The sequence below is a fragment of the Sceloporus undulatus genome, chromosome 7, assembly GCF_019175285.1.
Source record: "Sceloporus undulatus isolate JIND9_A2432 ecotype Alabama chromosome 7, SceUnd_v1.1, whole genome shotgun sequence".
Taxonomy (NCBI): Eukaryota; Metazoa; Chordata; class Lepidosauria; order Squamata; family Phrynosomatidae; genus Sceloporus; species Sceloporus undulatus.
The window spans coordinates 30,546,417-30,559,718 of record NC_056528.1 but is presented as its reverse complement, the minus strand read 5'-3'; the positions used below and the strand labels follow the sequence as shown (position 1 = coordinate 30,559,718).

Below are 13,302 nucleotides of genomic sequence, written 5' to 3'. Positions count from 1 at the left end.
GGTGTTGTGTAAATTCAAATGCAGTTCTTGCTGGACAGTCTGGAGGAATGTGAGACATGTAGCAACACAGAGCGCTTCTCTTGCAGGTGCCGTCGGGGCTGTTCATCCCAAGTATGGCTGTGGGGGCCATCACTGGCCGGCTCCTGGGGGTAGGGATGGAGCAGCTGGCTTACTACCACCACGACTGGGGCATCTTCAAAGGCTGGTGCAGCCCCGGAGCAGATTGCATCACCCCCGGCCTCTATGCCATGGTCGGAGCGGCCGCCTGCCTAGGTGAGTCCTGGGCCATTGGAGATGCAGGCACCATTAAAGAGAAAGATGTGTGTGTGTTGTTGGGCTCTAGGTACTTTGGGGTTGCTGTTTAGGAGGTTCACAGATTTAAGATTCCAGCCGGTATGTGAAGAGACACATAGAATGTTCTTAGGATCATGTGACATGCTCACAAGTATGTTACATGTGTCTGTGTTTTGCAGGTGGTGTGACGCGCATGACGGTGTCCCTGGTAGTCATCATGTTTGAACTAACTGGGGGGCTGGAGTACATCGTGCCCTTGATGGCTGCTGCCATGACCAGCAAGTGGGTGGCTGATGCTATTGGCCGGGAGGGCATTTATGATGCCCACATCCGCCTGAACGGCTACCCTTTCCTGGAGGCCAAGGAGGAGTTCTCCCACAAGACACTGGCCATGGATGTCATGCGGCCGCGGCGCAATGACCCACCCTTGACTGTTCTCACCCAGGACAGCATGAACGTGGAGGATGTGGAGGCCGTTGTGAGTGAAACCACCTACAGCGGCTACCCGGTGGTGGTGTCCAAAGAGTCCCAGCGGCTGGTGGGTTTCGTCCTGAGGCGAGACCTTATCATCTCCATTGGTGAGTCAGTGGGGCAGAAATAGTCTGTGAACAATGCTCCAAGTGTCTGAGAGAGAGAGAGAGAGAGAGAGAGAGAGAGATTTGGTTTCATTTCCCTCCCTGAATTTTACTTGGGTTTTTACTCTGGAACATGCTGCCCGAGAAGGCAATGGGCTCTACTCCTTTGCTGGAGGTTTTTAAAGAGAGGTTGGTGGGACACCCCTAAGGAGGACTTTAGCTGTGGTCCTCCTTGGCCATTTAACTGTATATAGACTTTTATAAAAATTATATTTTGATGGAAAAGATGGGAACCCAGCAGCACTTTGAGCCTAACTGGCTTATTTTACCATGAGCTTTCATGGATATCAGTCCATCCAATGTGCTGATGGACCCTGGTCTCAGGAGATGGAGGAAAGTCTAATACTCTTTGAAATAAGAAGTAGGACTCAAAAGACTTGGAATTCTTCTGGGAGCATCCACAAAATGACCCACATCATCCAAAATGCCTCATGTGCCACAGGCCATAGCAAATACTCAGTGTCTGCTCCCTAAGGATACATACTTCTATCTTGACTTCCATTACAAAGTTCATGCCTCAACATCTCCTCTTGTCTTCCCTTCCCCTCAGAAATGGCCCGGAAGAAACAAGATGGAATTGTGAGCAGCTCTTTAATTTATTTCACCGACCATTCCCCTCCACTGCCGCCCAGTTCCCCGTCCACCCTCAAGCTCCGGAACATCCTCGACCTCAGTCCTTTCACTGTGACAGACCAAACGCCCATGGAGATCGTGGTGGACATTTTCCGGAAACTCGGGCTGCGTCAGTGCCTGGTCACGCACAACGGGTGAGAGAGCCAGCGCGGGCTGGAAGGGGAGAATTGCCCTCGGATCACACCGAGTACCTCTCATTCTCTTGCAACTCTCACATTCACACTGTTTCGCCTTGCACTTGTCCAGCACCCGCCATTGAGCTTTGACAAGGGATCCGTCTTTCAGAGCATCACTTACTGAAATACCATGAACTCCCAGGTCATATAGGGCCTGTTAAAAATCTGGTGCACAGCTGCCCTGTGTAGATGATGCTACATTGGTAGTAGCTTTCCTCCCAGAGCGGCAGGGCATACCTGGGGTTGACCGCATTCCCATGTGAAGTGACTTGATGGCCCAAAAGCTTGCCCTGTTAACAAAATAGAGTTGTGTACTCTACGATCTGCTATTTGAACAACATGGAAAGCGTTGAGAGCATTTTATTCTGTACAAAAGGACCTCAAGAAATAGAGACAAGCCCATTAACTGACAATAATGAAAAATAATGTATTTACAAATGATGCATATAACATTGTACACGTAGTACCAAAAGCAGCAGCAGCAGCAGGCAATAGAATTACAGAGAAATCCTATTTACAAATGAGGCATATAACATAGGAATATCAAAAGCAGCAGTTGACAATAGATTTAGAGAAATCGTAATTAGTGTGTCCAAAGGGAGTGGCGAGTTATTCTGCCACTTCTTTAGATGGCCTCCATCTTTTTTTTTTTTAGGGGAGGAGGGCATTTTTGACTCCTTGAGCACTTCAGAGTTAATCTATTTCTGAGCCTCTTCAGCTATGCCTTCCAAGAAATCCTAAGAGCTGGGGAAGGGGCTTTTTAAACGAATGAGCCTTTGTAAACTTGCAGCATGACTTATCCTGGGAAGGGGGGATCTTGGAGGGAGGCCTAAGCAGTCAGTAACTTGAAATGGTCTGGAGTTTGGGTATGTAAGAGAGAAAGAGGCAGAACAGACATGACCAGCTGCTCTTCTGGTTTTTTGATAAGGCAGGTATCCCTTTATTTCCATCTGAATGACTGGATGCTAATGCAGTCCTATCCGTAGCATATTTTAGAAAACACATCAGCCAAGGCACGGCAGTGTGATCTCTTTGCCAAACAGCCGGAGGAAATGGATGGAGATAACTGAGCTTTGAGGTCCACCTCCCCATCCCCATTGCTGTTCTCCAGTGATGGAGGGAAGAGGTCTCATTGCTGTTTCCTCTTCTTGGAGACCTGGCAAGGGAATGGAGGCAGTCCCTGCTTCTGGGTCACCTCTGGTGAAATAAGCAAAGAGCCTCTTGGCCTCACCCACAACAACAACAAAAGAAGTGTGCATGCTTACACCCCCAACAGGTTTCCATCTGCTGCCTTTTTGTGGGGAACTGGCTGGGAGTTGGGTGAGGAAGGGCATTTCCCATGCTGACCACTTTCCTGTCTGTTCACTCTTTCCAGGAAATTGCTGGGGATCATTACCAAAAAGGACGTATTAAAGCACATTGCACAAATGGCAAACCAGGACCCGGACTCCATATTGTTCAACTGAACGTAAGCTAAGGGCTGGGCAGAGGCATTGCCCTCCCACCTCCAACCCTCGAACTTGACAATGAACGGACTCCAAAGCCTTGTTTCTCTTTTTTGATGAGAATCCGGAGCACTCTTCAGAGACGTTTCCCTTTACGGAGCTAATGATAATCATGTTTTATTTTTTTTTTTCTACAAGATAACCAATTGCACTATATAATCTGTGGAAATTAATCTTCTCTTTAGAAGAAAAAGACTTTATTATATAATTCTTTTGAAGTTGCGCTGGGAAAGAGGTTCCATGAAGGAGTAAAAAGGACGGTATAATTGAATAACCCTGTTGCTTTGCTGCTAATTTCTCTTAACAAAGTCTAGAGGAAGAGGGAGATGTTGGGGGCTGATGGTGGAATAGCCCTCCCTGAAGCTGCAATGGGGCAAATGGGAGCGTTCTTGGCAGGACTTCCTGCTGCATGCCTTTCTGATGAAGCAACTCCTTTCTCTACGCTGACCGATATATTTTTTTAAAGGAGAGATCAGCTGTTTAAAGGAGCCACTTGAATGAAATCTTGTTTTGCTGCTATGTGAATGAGAGGGACCCTTTCCAAGTTCATTTTGAACTCTGCTCCCCAGCAGAATGACTCCTCTGTGCCTGCAGTGAATGGACTCGCTTGCTAGTTTAATCCTCTTTAGCTTTACCCAGAGGAACAGCAGCCAGGCATCTCTCTTCCCTTAAGAAGGTAACCGAGACATGCATTTTCTCTTGTAGTTTAGCAGAAGGACCCTCCTCCCAATTCCTCTCAATTCCACAGAGATGAGGAGGCCAGACCTGACTTGCTCCAGGTCCCCAAACTGTGCCCTTTAAGAGATTTCGGACTTCAGCTCCCAGAATCCCTGGCTATTGGCCAACATGGCTGAAGCTCCTGGGAACTGAACTCTAAAATCTTTTAAAGGGCACAATGTGGGGACTACTGATCTAGACCAACTGTTAGTCCATTGGGCCCAGTGCAACTTGTAGTAGCTGGTGTTAATGGCTTTCCTGGGCCTGGGACTAGATCCATTCCCATTCTGATCTGGAGCTGCTGCCCTGGGTTGATCCTGGCCCCTAATTCGTTCTCAACAGTGTTTTGAAAATCATCAAATGCCAGTTGGCACTGAGTAACAATTAAGATGTTCCCATTATTGGCCATTTCTAATATGTCTAAACTCTTCTTATGATTAAGTTGCAAAATAACTCAACAAACAAAACATTAATTTTTCTTAATGGTTGACCGGTTAATTTCAACATCTTTGCACTGATGCATCAGTGCTAACTCTGATTGTGTCCAAGCTCTGCTTCTCACTTGCTCAGAACCCATATTTATCCTAGCTGTCTTTGGTCAAAAAGGAGGCCCAGATGAGCAACGGGTCTGGTACCCTAGAGAACCATTGCTGGCCAGCCAGGTGGTCGTTATGGTCAGAGGGCCCTGGGTATTGTTCCGCAGCAGAGGAGTGAAGGGGTTGGCAAGGCCAGCTGGACCCCTGGACCCTCTGCCCATCCCAGAGGTGCACCCAGGTCTCTTTTCCCTGGGCAGAGCTGCCATGCTAAGTCTGGGATAATTTATCCTTATCTGTGTCTGTGCAGAATTATTTTTCCTTGGCTAACAGCTGCCTCTGACAAACAGCCACAGTGTGGCAGCAGTTGGGCGTCTCTCTTTCTGAAAACGCGATTGGCAGCAAAACCCAACAGCCTCAAAGGAGGAAATGTTAAGTGGCAACCTCTTACCTCCTGACAAGGTTACTCCGCTATACCCAGTCTGGCCTTTAGGCTCTTGTGCATTTTAGTTGCTGCTTATGTTTCCCTGTAAATCAGCTTTCTTTATTCCCATTGCAAGAAAGGCCCAGCTGTGATTGCCTCAGTTTCCCAGACTGTCCACATTGACAGAAGGGGCCTTCCCTCTTCCCTCTCATGTCTGTCTGTTCTGACTTTCCAACTAGCACCAGATTTTCTTGTCCAGGGCAGCCAAGTTCACCTGAGTTCATCTGAGCAGCAAGCTTTTATGCAAACCTGAAATGCCAGTCAGTGTCACACCCGGTTTGGGGAGAGAGAGAGAGAGAGCGATACCAAGAGGATGGCTTCCTGGGTCCAGTTGCACCAGGAATAGGAAGCCAAGATGCCCCTCCATCTCTCAGGTCTTCTCTCTGTCTCTCTCTCATGTCTGCAAGGTGTGCAAGCGGGTGACACACTGACCTACATTTCTTGCCAAGGCAGTTTAGCAAAGTAGACCAGATAACCTGACTCACTTAAATGCAACAAGTGCAGCATCGCATGCAGCCATTCTTAAGGGAGACTGTTCCTCAGGAACTGGTTTTCTGTTTCCCCTAATGCCATTAGGAGATATTTTTAAACCCTGTTTTTCAATTGAAATTATGGGAAGAATTCCCAGGTTGGCAGAAAGTTACGCCAAAGGTGGAGAATATGGAAGAGGGAGGGCAGCTGTCCTGGTCAGTCCAAAAGCTGCCCCAAACTCATCAGGGATACCTGCCAGCCAGACCTGGGCACCAGTGAAGGCTCAGCTTTGGTTTTTCGTTTCACTTCTTGGTCACTTGTCTTGCTTTACCTGCTTTACCTACCTGGAGGAAGGTATGTGAAGGAGAGCTCCCTTCTCTTTGTCAAATCACAGATGGGAAATTATGCAAGACTGAGCTTTGCACCACTGTGCAAGTCCCACCATGTCCACAGAGGTTGAGTTGTGCTCATCTGCTCTTTTCACCCCTCTTCTAAGGTGGGATGAGCCAGAGATCGCTAGTCTGCAAGGGCCCCAATTCTTGGCTCTTGCCTTTGAGGAGCAACCTTCGTCACAACCACTAACGAAAGGAGAAAGACTAGTCACAGGGCCGCTGCCATTCCAGTAGCCTCAGGCATCTCCTGCTGGTTCCAGGCTGGTCCAACTGGTTAAGGGGCCCCACTGGCCAATGGCTGCATTGAAGGGCAAAAGCAATAGGGTCCGTGGGGGCCTCTGGCCAGGAAGCAGTTCCAAAAAGGGTCCCACCGCTTTCAGCCATCCAGGCGGAAGGCCCCAAAGTAGCTGCCGGCTGCGTCACCATAGTTGATGTCCAGGGAGGAGACGGAGACAAAGAGCTTGTCCCCAGCTCTGAGGTCGAAGAGGCCGCCCTGGTAGAGAGCGTGGAGCCCATACGTGGCATCCTTTGCCCAGCACTTGGTGCCCACTCCCTTCAGCAGCAAGACGTTCTGCCCGTAAGAGTTCTGGAGGTTGATGCACTGCACCAGCTGGTGCCCAAAGGTGCGGGCGCCAGTGCCCTCCTCGGTGGGATAGCGGAAGTAGATCTGCGCGTAGACGTAGTACTTTCCTGGCTGGCTGATGTGCAGCTTGCCCTCCTGGAAGGTGATGTTCTGGAGGTGGGCATGCAAGGTCTGGTTGGCCCAGTGAGGGATGGGGTGCTGGCAGGACTGCTGCAGCTCCCCAAAGTGTGCCAGGGCTCCTGGAGGAAAAGCAGAACGAAATGCGTTCCTGGAAGGGACAGCGGGTGCAAAGCCACTGAGTTATGCTCAAGGCTATGGGAAAAGCCAGGGGGCCTGGCCATCTTGTATGCAGAGGGCAAAGCCACCTGGGTCTCCCTGCAGCCGCTGTTTGTAGATAGTGGACCTCTTGCTCAGGACTCAAAAGCAGGGCTGAAAAGCATCTAACCCTCCAGATGCTGTCGGACCACAATCCCCAGCAGCCTCTCAGCAAAAAGCAAGGTAACACAGTAAACCTGCATGAGTCCTATCCTAGGCAAATTATAACCAGCATTGATGATAGATATTGGAGAGATGTTTCTCTCTCTCTTACATACAAAAAACAACAACTCACCGTCCAAAATACAGAGGCAGAGGATAGACTCCTGGGACTTCCAACTCTCATCAGCCCCAGTCAGAATGGGAGCTGCAGTCCAACTGTATCTGGAAAGGAGATCTCCAAAATGTGCCCTCTCTATTCCCCCCTATCATTCCTACCTGGCCGGACAGGGGTCTGTCTCCTGAGGGTCAGGTGTGCCGAAGGTTTGCCGCCAGATGTCTGGCTCATCAGTGGTCGATCTGAAGTGAGCTTCTCTGGACTTCCTGCAACCGAAACAGAAGGTCAGCATTTCACCAACCCCAGGTCAGTCTTCGCTGGAAGAGTCAGGGCAGCCTCCCCAAAACTGCTGCCCTTGAGGACTACACCTCCCATGGTCCCCACAGTGATAGGCAATGATGGTTGGTGCACTCCAAGGATGCAAACTGGAGAGGCAGATGAATAAAAAGCATGGACTTGAAACTCTTCCCCCAGTGCCTCATTCCAAAATAATTATGGATTTTAGTCTGCAAGGGAAAAGGAATACTTATAGACCTGCCCCCCCCCTTTTTTTTGGCTGCAATTCCCAGATTCCTTCCAGCCAATAGCTGCAGGGGATTCTAGGAATTATTGTCCCTAAAAGGCTTGATCTTCACATTGGACCCTGATGCATCTATTTGGAAATTGCTCCCCTACTACTGCACCCAGCAAAGCCTAGGTGAGACCTTGCCCCAAACCCTGTTTAGCGCTGGTTCTTTGGAGAAATCGGCAGACCCACCCACCCTTTCCATTTCCTATGCTTCTCACCTGAGCACCACATCTATTCCCACCCAACACATAGGCACATAAATGTGGGTTGCTGTACTGCCTCCCCCTCCGGCCCCAGACTCACCAGTCTGAGCTCCTTTATGGACAACGTTCTCCATCACCTGAAACAGGAGCAAGAGTGTGAAACATCATCCAAGAATGGGGATTTCACAGAATATTTCCCAGCCCCCCTGCCCCCAACCATTAAGGGGTCCTGGGTGCAATGTGGATGGAGGCAAAGAGGGTGCTATGGAGGTTTCTGTTTGTGCATTTTTTGGGTAAGACAGGCAGACAGACAACCTCCGCCTCCCTTTGCCCTGGGCTCACCGTGGAGACATAATCCTTGATGCTGCCGGCCAGCTTGAGGCAGGACTGGTTGTCCACCAGTTCCTCCCAGTTGGAGAGATCCTGCAGCCGGTTGACAAGCTGGAGGCATCGCAACTCCTCCGAAGTGCCCTGGGCCTGAGCCTTGAGCTGAGGAAGGAAAGGGAAGGGAAGGAAAGGGGGCATTAGAGAGCCAGAAACCCCAACCAGGGGCCAGTTTGCAGGAATGGCTCCTGATGGGCAGCAGGAACAGCCTCAAAAGGTTTTGGGGAAGAAGGAACTCTTCTGTTTCCACCCCGCAATATACACACTTGGGTATTTACAACTTCCATGTCCGGCAGTTCCCAATGTATGTCACTCGGTGCAACTTTGCACAGGAATTGTGCAATTCCTTCCATGAAAACCAATTCCCACATTAAGAGGTTGGGAAGAGTTTAGTGTGCGCTCCCCAAATTTAAGAAGAAGGACCAGCATCTCTTGTTTACTGCAGCTAAAGCAGTGCAGACTAAACCCAGGCTGTTCCCAATGGGTGCAACTTTGCACAGGAATAATGCAATTCCTTCCATGAAAACAAACTCCCATATCAAGAAGTTGGGAAGAGTTTGGTCTGCTCTTGCCAAATTTAAGGAGAAGCAGCATCTCGTTTACTGCGTGCGCAGCTAGAACAGCTCAGACTAAACCCAGTCGGTTCGAAGGGGCGGTTGAGGTATGTAAGCAAATAAATCCTTTCCCCAAGAGTCCACAGCAGCTGTGGCTTCTGGCCTGACTAACAAGCCCCAGGGGCTGGCAAGCAGCTGCACAAGGCCAGTTGCCCAGTCTCCCAGCCGAGAAGCCATACCCACCCCATTGAACACAACTGCACCCACCAAAAGGAGCTGCCTGCTGGGGATGGTGCCCTGTTTGGCTAAGCCAATGCCAGAGGGAGAAGGCAGACCAAGGGGGACCAAGATGTTGGGCAAAATGCCCAACGGGTGACTCACGAGTGTAGCGAACAAGCTGGGCATCTGTCCTGTTGTTTTTCAGCCCTCACCAAGGAAGTGGGTCGGATGTTGGGGAATGAGCATGGGGCGTAAACACAAAAGGCAGACAAACACACGCACATGACACAGCAAGGCCAGGCACGCACTTGCTGGCTACTCTTGTGAGAGATGCCATCTCAGCAGATTGTCTGCATTGCCAGGGCAGTGTCCTTGCACGCCACTTTCCCCTCACCCCACAAGCCTCCACTGCAATGCAAGCAAAATGCACTGAAATAAAGACATACACACATAACCCTCAGCTAAAAGGTACAGTCGTGGCAGGAACAGGGATGGTGGACTGCTGTACCCTGAAATGGCAGGAGGCGGCACCCCTTCACTTGCTGAGTGAGACCCAGAGGCCCTCCGGTCCAGGATCCTCTTCCCAAGCAAGGCATGGGCACAAATGCAGCCACCCCACACTTTGCATTCCCCAGGAACTGGGACAAAGAGACCTGTTTCCTCTAAGAGCAGAAAAACCCTAAAGGCAAAGGATTCAGGAAGCTAAAACAGGGTCAGTCCTGGTCAGGATGTGGATGGGAGGCCGCCAACAAATACCGGGCACTGCATGTTCTATCTCTATGTTCTGGAAATGTGAAAAAATATAGAGTTGGAGGCAAAAGAGGAGCGCTGTCTGTGAGCTTGAAAGCTTGATTTTTCAATGGCAGTTTTAACAATCACAAGCCCTCTCCAGCCACTAGGTAAAACTGTCTGTTTGCTCCTATCTTCTTTCTTTACTTAATCCAATCTCTAAAATTATCTCCAGGCTTGATTTAAATTACAAAACCCTGCCTCCTCAACAAAGCAGCCTCTGACCTTCAACTGGATGCAGATAGCCCTGAGTTTACAAGGGCAGAGAGGGTTGCATTTCCAAACCAGAAAAACAAAACAACGTTTATGGCTTTCCTCCCTCCCTCCTGGAAAGCTTGAGGGAAGAGTAAACACAGCTGAAAATGAAACCAAAGGCCTTTGGGTCCCATTCCTGGGTCTGCAAACCCTTCTTTTCTTCTCACATCATCCCTACCTTTGCATTTCTCGCTGCCTGATGGAGAGATCCCAGTATAGCAAAAGCTTGCATACCTTTTTGTGCCTTTGCAGTTGGAGTAATAAAAGGCATCACCACAAAGTGGACTTTGCAACTTTGCTCACAACCAACACTGCCTTTTACACACACACACAGAAGCCAGGGTCCTGCTAGTGACATAACCAAATGTTAAGTCCACTTGTGTGCATCTTTATTTGGGTTGTTGTGGAAGTTAGTATTCTCATCCACACTCTATTATGACCAAAGCCTTTCCAGGGGTGCACCTTGTTGTTGCTGCTGTGTGCATTCAAGTTATTTCTGACTTATGGTGACCCTGCGGTGTCCCTATCATGGGGTCAGCCTGCACCGGACTCCCCCCCCCCCTTCGGCCCTGGCAGGGCTGGCATTCCTCATTTGGATGCATGCCCGTTTCACACAACCTTGGAAACATGGCTCTGGCCGCCAATGGAGAAATGAAACCCAAACTAACCCTAGAATTGGCCGAAATCTCTTTGGGAAACTTCTCTGCAACGCCACACCCATCCTTCCTCAGCCACAAAAACAAACACACAGGTTGCCAGCCTTCTCAGGAGCCAGTGTGTATCAGCCGCTGGGCGATAAGTAGGAATCCACAACATGGCAGACAGGATCCTTGGGACGGAGGGATCAAGAGGATCCCTGCTGGGCCGAAATAACATGTAAACAGTCTCCCTTGTGGATCTTTGTGCTCTTGATTTGCAAAGGCAGGGCACTCAGTGCCAATGCAGCAGACCCCCATGCCATGCAATGAAGCCCTGGGCAAAGCTGCACTGGATGTTGACCCTTTGCTGGATGAGAGGTGCTTTCCAGGGCAAAGGTGGGCATCGTGGGGCCCTCCTCCATAAGATGATGGGTCACCCCAGGAGTGTTGTTATGGGGAGGCAAAATGAGAGCACTACTCCCCCAAATAGGAATTGCCCCCCAAATTAAATGTCACTTCAGTCCCCAAATTCATAGCATCGCAGAATGAGACACTGAAAACCGTTCACACACCCAGGACCCCTCTTCTCCTTGCTGTCTTTGCATTCAGAATTAATGCAGTTTGACACACCTTTAACTGCCATGGCCCCATGCTATGGAATTCTGGGATTTGGAGTTCTCTGGGATATTGAGCCTTCTCTGCCAGAGAGCTCTGGTGCCATAAGAAACTACAAATCTATAGGATGGAGCCATGACAGTTAAAGTGGTATCAAGATGCATCAAATTCTGCAGCATGGATGCATCCTCAGTCACTTTTTTCCTGCCCCTTTGCTTTGCCTCAATTTCTAAATCAAGTGAAATTTTAAATGACTGCAATGCATGAAATTTTGGGAGTGAAGAAGAATGTTATTTGGGGATGCAAATTCTTATTTGGGATGGTGGAGGCAATGCCCTCATTCCCTCTTGCCCCGATAGTGGCACCATACAAATGAGTGAGGATTGTTCCTGATGGCTGGCTCTGATGACGGTGGGAGATTTCCTTACATTTCGTCTATTTCGATCTGCCCAGGACCAGAAAGTGGACCTCCAAGAGGAAAAGAGATGGCACCTTGCCTCCAGAGGTTTTCTGATCTTTACAAAGAGAGGCTCTGCATTTTAAACACTGCACTGCAGGCAGAAAACAGAAGCTGGGGTTTTCCAAACAACTGCATCTCCATACTTTGCCCATCGGTTTCGATTTGCCCACTTGCAACCTTTAGGAAAAGGTGGCCCAAGTTGCAAAGACAGGAAGGGAGGGAAGTGGCCCAGAAAACCCAGACCAGCCTTTTCTGTCTGAAGGTTGAGTGGTTCGTTTGGCGAGATGCCCATCAAGAGTGCCAAGGGCCAATGCTGCCAAGCCTCCAGGAAACAGGATTCCCAGAAGAGGTTAATTATTGCACAGAAAGGGCCCCGGAAGAGGGGCAAAGATGCTGCTGGGCATTTCCCTGCTTCTTGGAGATGCTTCTTGACCAGCATCTCCTGCCAGCTGCAGTTTCTTCAAACCCACCGGACGCTCACCCAAGATTTCTCTCCATCATCCACTATCTAATTTGGTCTGGCTGGGATTGGGAACAGGACTGGAGTGCAGGGTTAGCCTCGGAAAGGGAGACCTTTTTGGACTGCAACTCCCATAATGCCCCATTGGCTGGGAAGTGCAATCCCCAAAAGGTTACCTCTCCAAACTCCTCTCTGGAAGCTGAGGTCCATCAGGTCACCTTTCCAGCTTCTGATTGAGCTGAATGCTAAATGGATGCTGCAGAAATCTGCACCTGAAACCCACTTCTTTAAACCCAGATTTAACATCCTCCAGGAGTGGGTCATTTGCAAAGCTCATGGCTTTTGCTCATTCAAGACTAAGCCATAAGAGAGTAATACAAGCCCAGAGTTGGAAAGAACCACAAGGGCCTGGATAGTCAATGCAAGAGGCACTGCTAAAGCATTGCTGAAAGACTCCTCAATAACTTTGGGTGCCAACATCACTGGGAAATCCATCTCTCTTCCAAGCACTTGTGGGGCTGGAGCTAAACGTAGAGGCTGGCGAATGGGGAGCCCAAGGGGTGCCAGAGGGAGGCAGGGGAGCCCTGGCCTGGGCATCAAAAAGTCCTCGGCCTTTGACCCTGGGATCCCAGGATCCCCTGGACAATGGCTCACAGCTCTGGACTGCCATCCCTGTCACTTTTGGGTGCTGTGCCTTCCTGACTCAAGGAAAGGGAAGCCAGGGATCATGGGGACCCCGGGCAAGTGTGTGCCAACCTGGAGGAAGGGATTGCTTTCCATCCTGAAAGAGTGCGCAGGGCCGTCCCCTTCCCTCTTCTCCATCCACAAACGCTCAGACAGGGCCAGCTCCTGGCATCTCTGGCATGGCCTGGACTCCACCAAAACTCAGGCTAGAAAAGGTTGAACGGTGCTACAGATCGATGAGAAAGATGCCCATCCCTGGGTGGCAAGAGGGCATCCTGGCTCCTAAGTGGGGCTCCTGGGTTCCCTTTGCCAGAGCAGCTGGAAGGGAGGAGGGTTGGGGCCCCGAAGGGAAGGAAGGCAGACGAAGCCCAGCAGCCCCCTCCCTTAGGCTCCTTCTCTCCGGCCTATTCTTCTTCCTCCTGGGGCTGGGAGAGAGAGCAGCCAGGGGCCAGAGACAG

General features: G+C 50.0%; 2 protein-coding genes across 8 annotated transcripts in view; one reads left to right on the top strand and one right to left on the bottom strand.

Annotated features, from left to right (window-relative positions):
• Window positions 1-3,514, top strand: part of CLCN5 (chloride voltage-gated channel 5) — a 24,375-nt gene extending 20,861 nt beyond the window's left edge. For all 7 annotated transcript variants that reach the window (XM_042477834.1, XM_042477832.1, XM_042477833.1 and 4 more), the window contains 4 exons: window positions 87-273; window positions 474-872; window positions 1,480-1,696; window positions 3,114-3,514. In XM_042477834.1, coding sequence (XP_042333768.1) covers window positions 87-273; window positions 474-872; window positions 1,480-1,696; window positions 3,114-3,204 — 894 coding nt within the window. In that variant the 3' untranslated portion in view covers window positions 3,205-3,514. The remainder of the gene's footprint in view (window positions 1-86; window positions 274-473; window positions 873-1,479; window positions 1,697-3,113) is intronic.
• Window positions 2,083-13,302, bottom strand: LOC121936060 (tumor necrosis factor ligand superfamily member 10-like). Its single transcript, XM_042477840.1, has 5 exons — window positions 12,917-13,302; window positions 8,129-8,275; window positions 7,887-7,923; window positions 7,177-7,281; window positions 2,083-6,662 (listed from the first exon to the last, which is right to left on the bottom strand). Exons 1-5 carry the CDS (start codon window positions 12,980-12,982, stop codon window positions 6,217-6,219), a joined length of 801 nt encoding a protein of 266 aa, XP_042333774.1. The 5' UTR covers window positions 12,983-13,302; the 3' UTR covers window positions 2,083-6,216.

What these genes read in the sequence shown, in the direction of transcription:
- LOC121936060 (XM_042477840.1), bottom strand. Translation starts at nt 12,982, where the DNA reads ATGGAGAAGAGGGAAGGGGACGGCCCTGCGCACTCTTTCAGGATGGAA. An exon ending in CCATAAAGGAGCTCAGACTG is followed by an intron (nt 7,282 to 7,886) that starts GTGAGTCTGGGG and finishes TTTCGGTTGCAG; the next exon opens with GAAGTCCAGAGAAGCTCACT. An exon ending in ACAGACCCCTGTCCGGCCAG is followed by an intron (nt 6,663 to 7,176) that starts GTAGGAATGATA and finishes CTTTTCCTCCAG; the next exon opens with GAGCCCTGGCACACTTTGGG.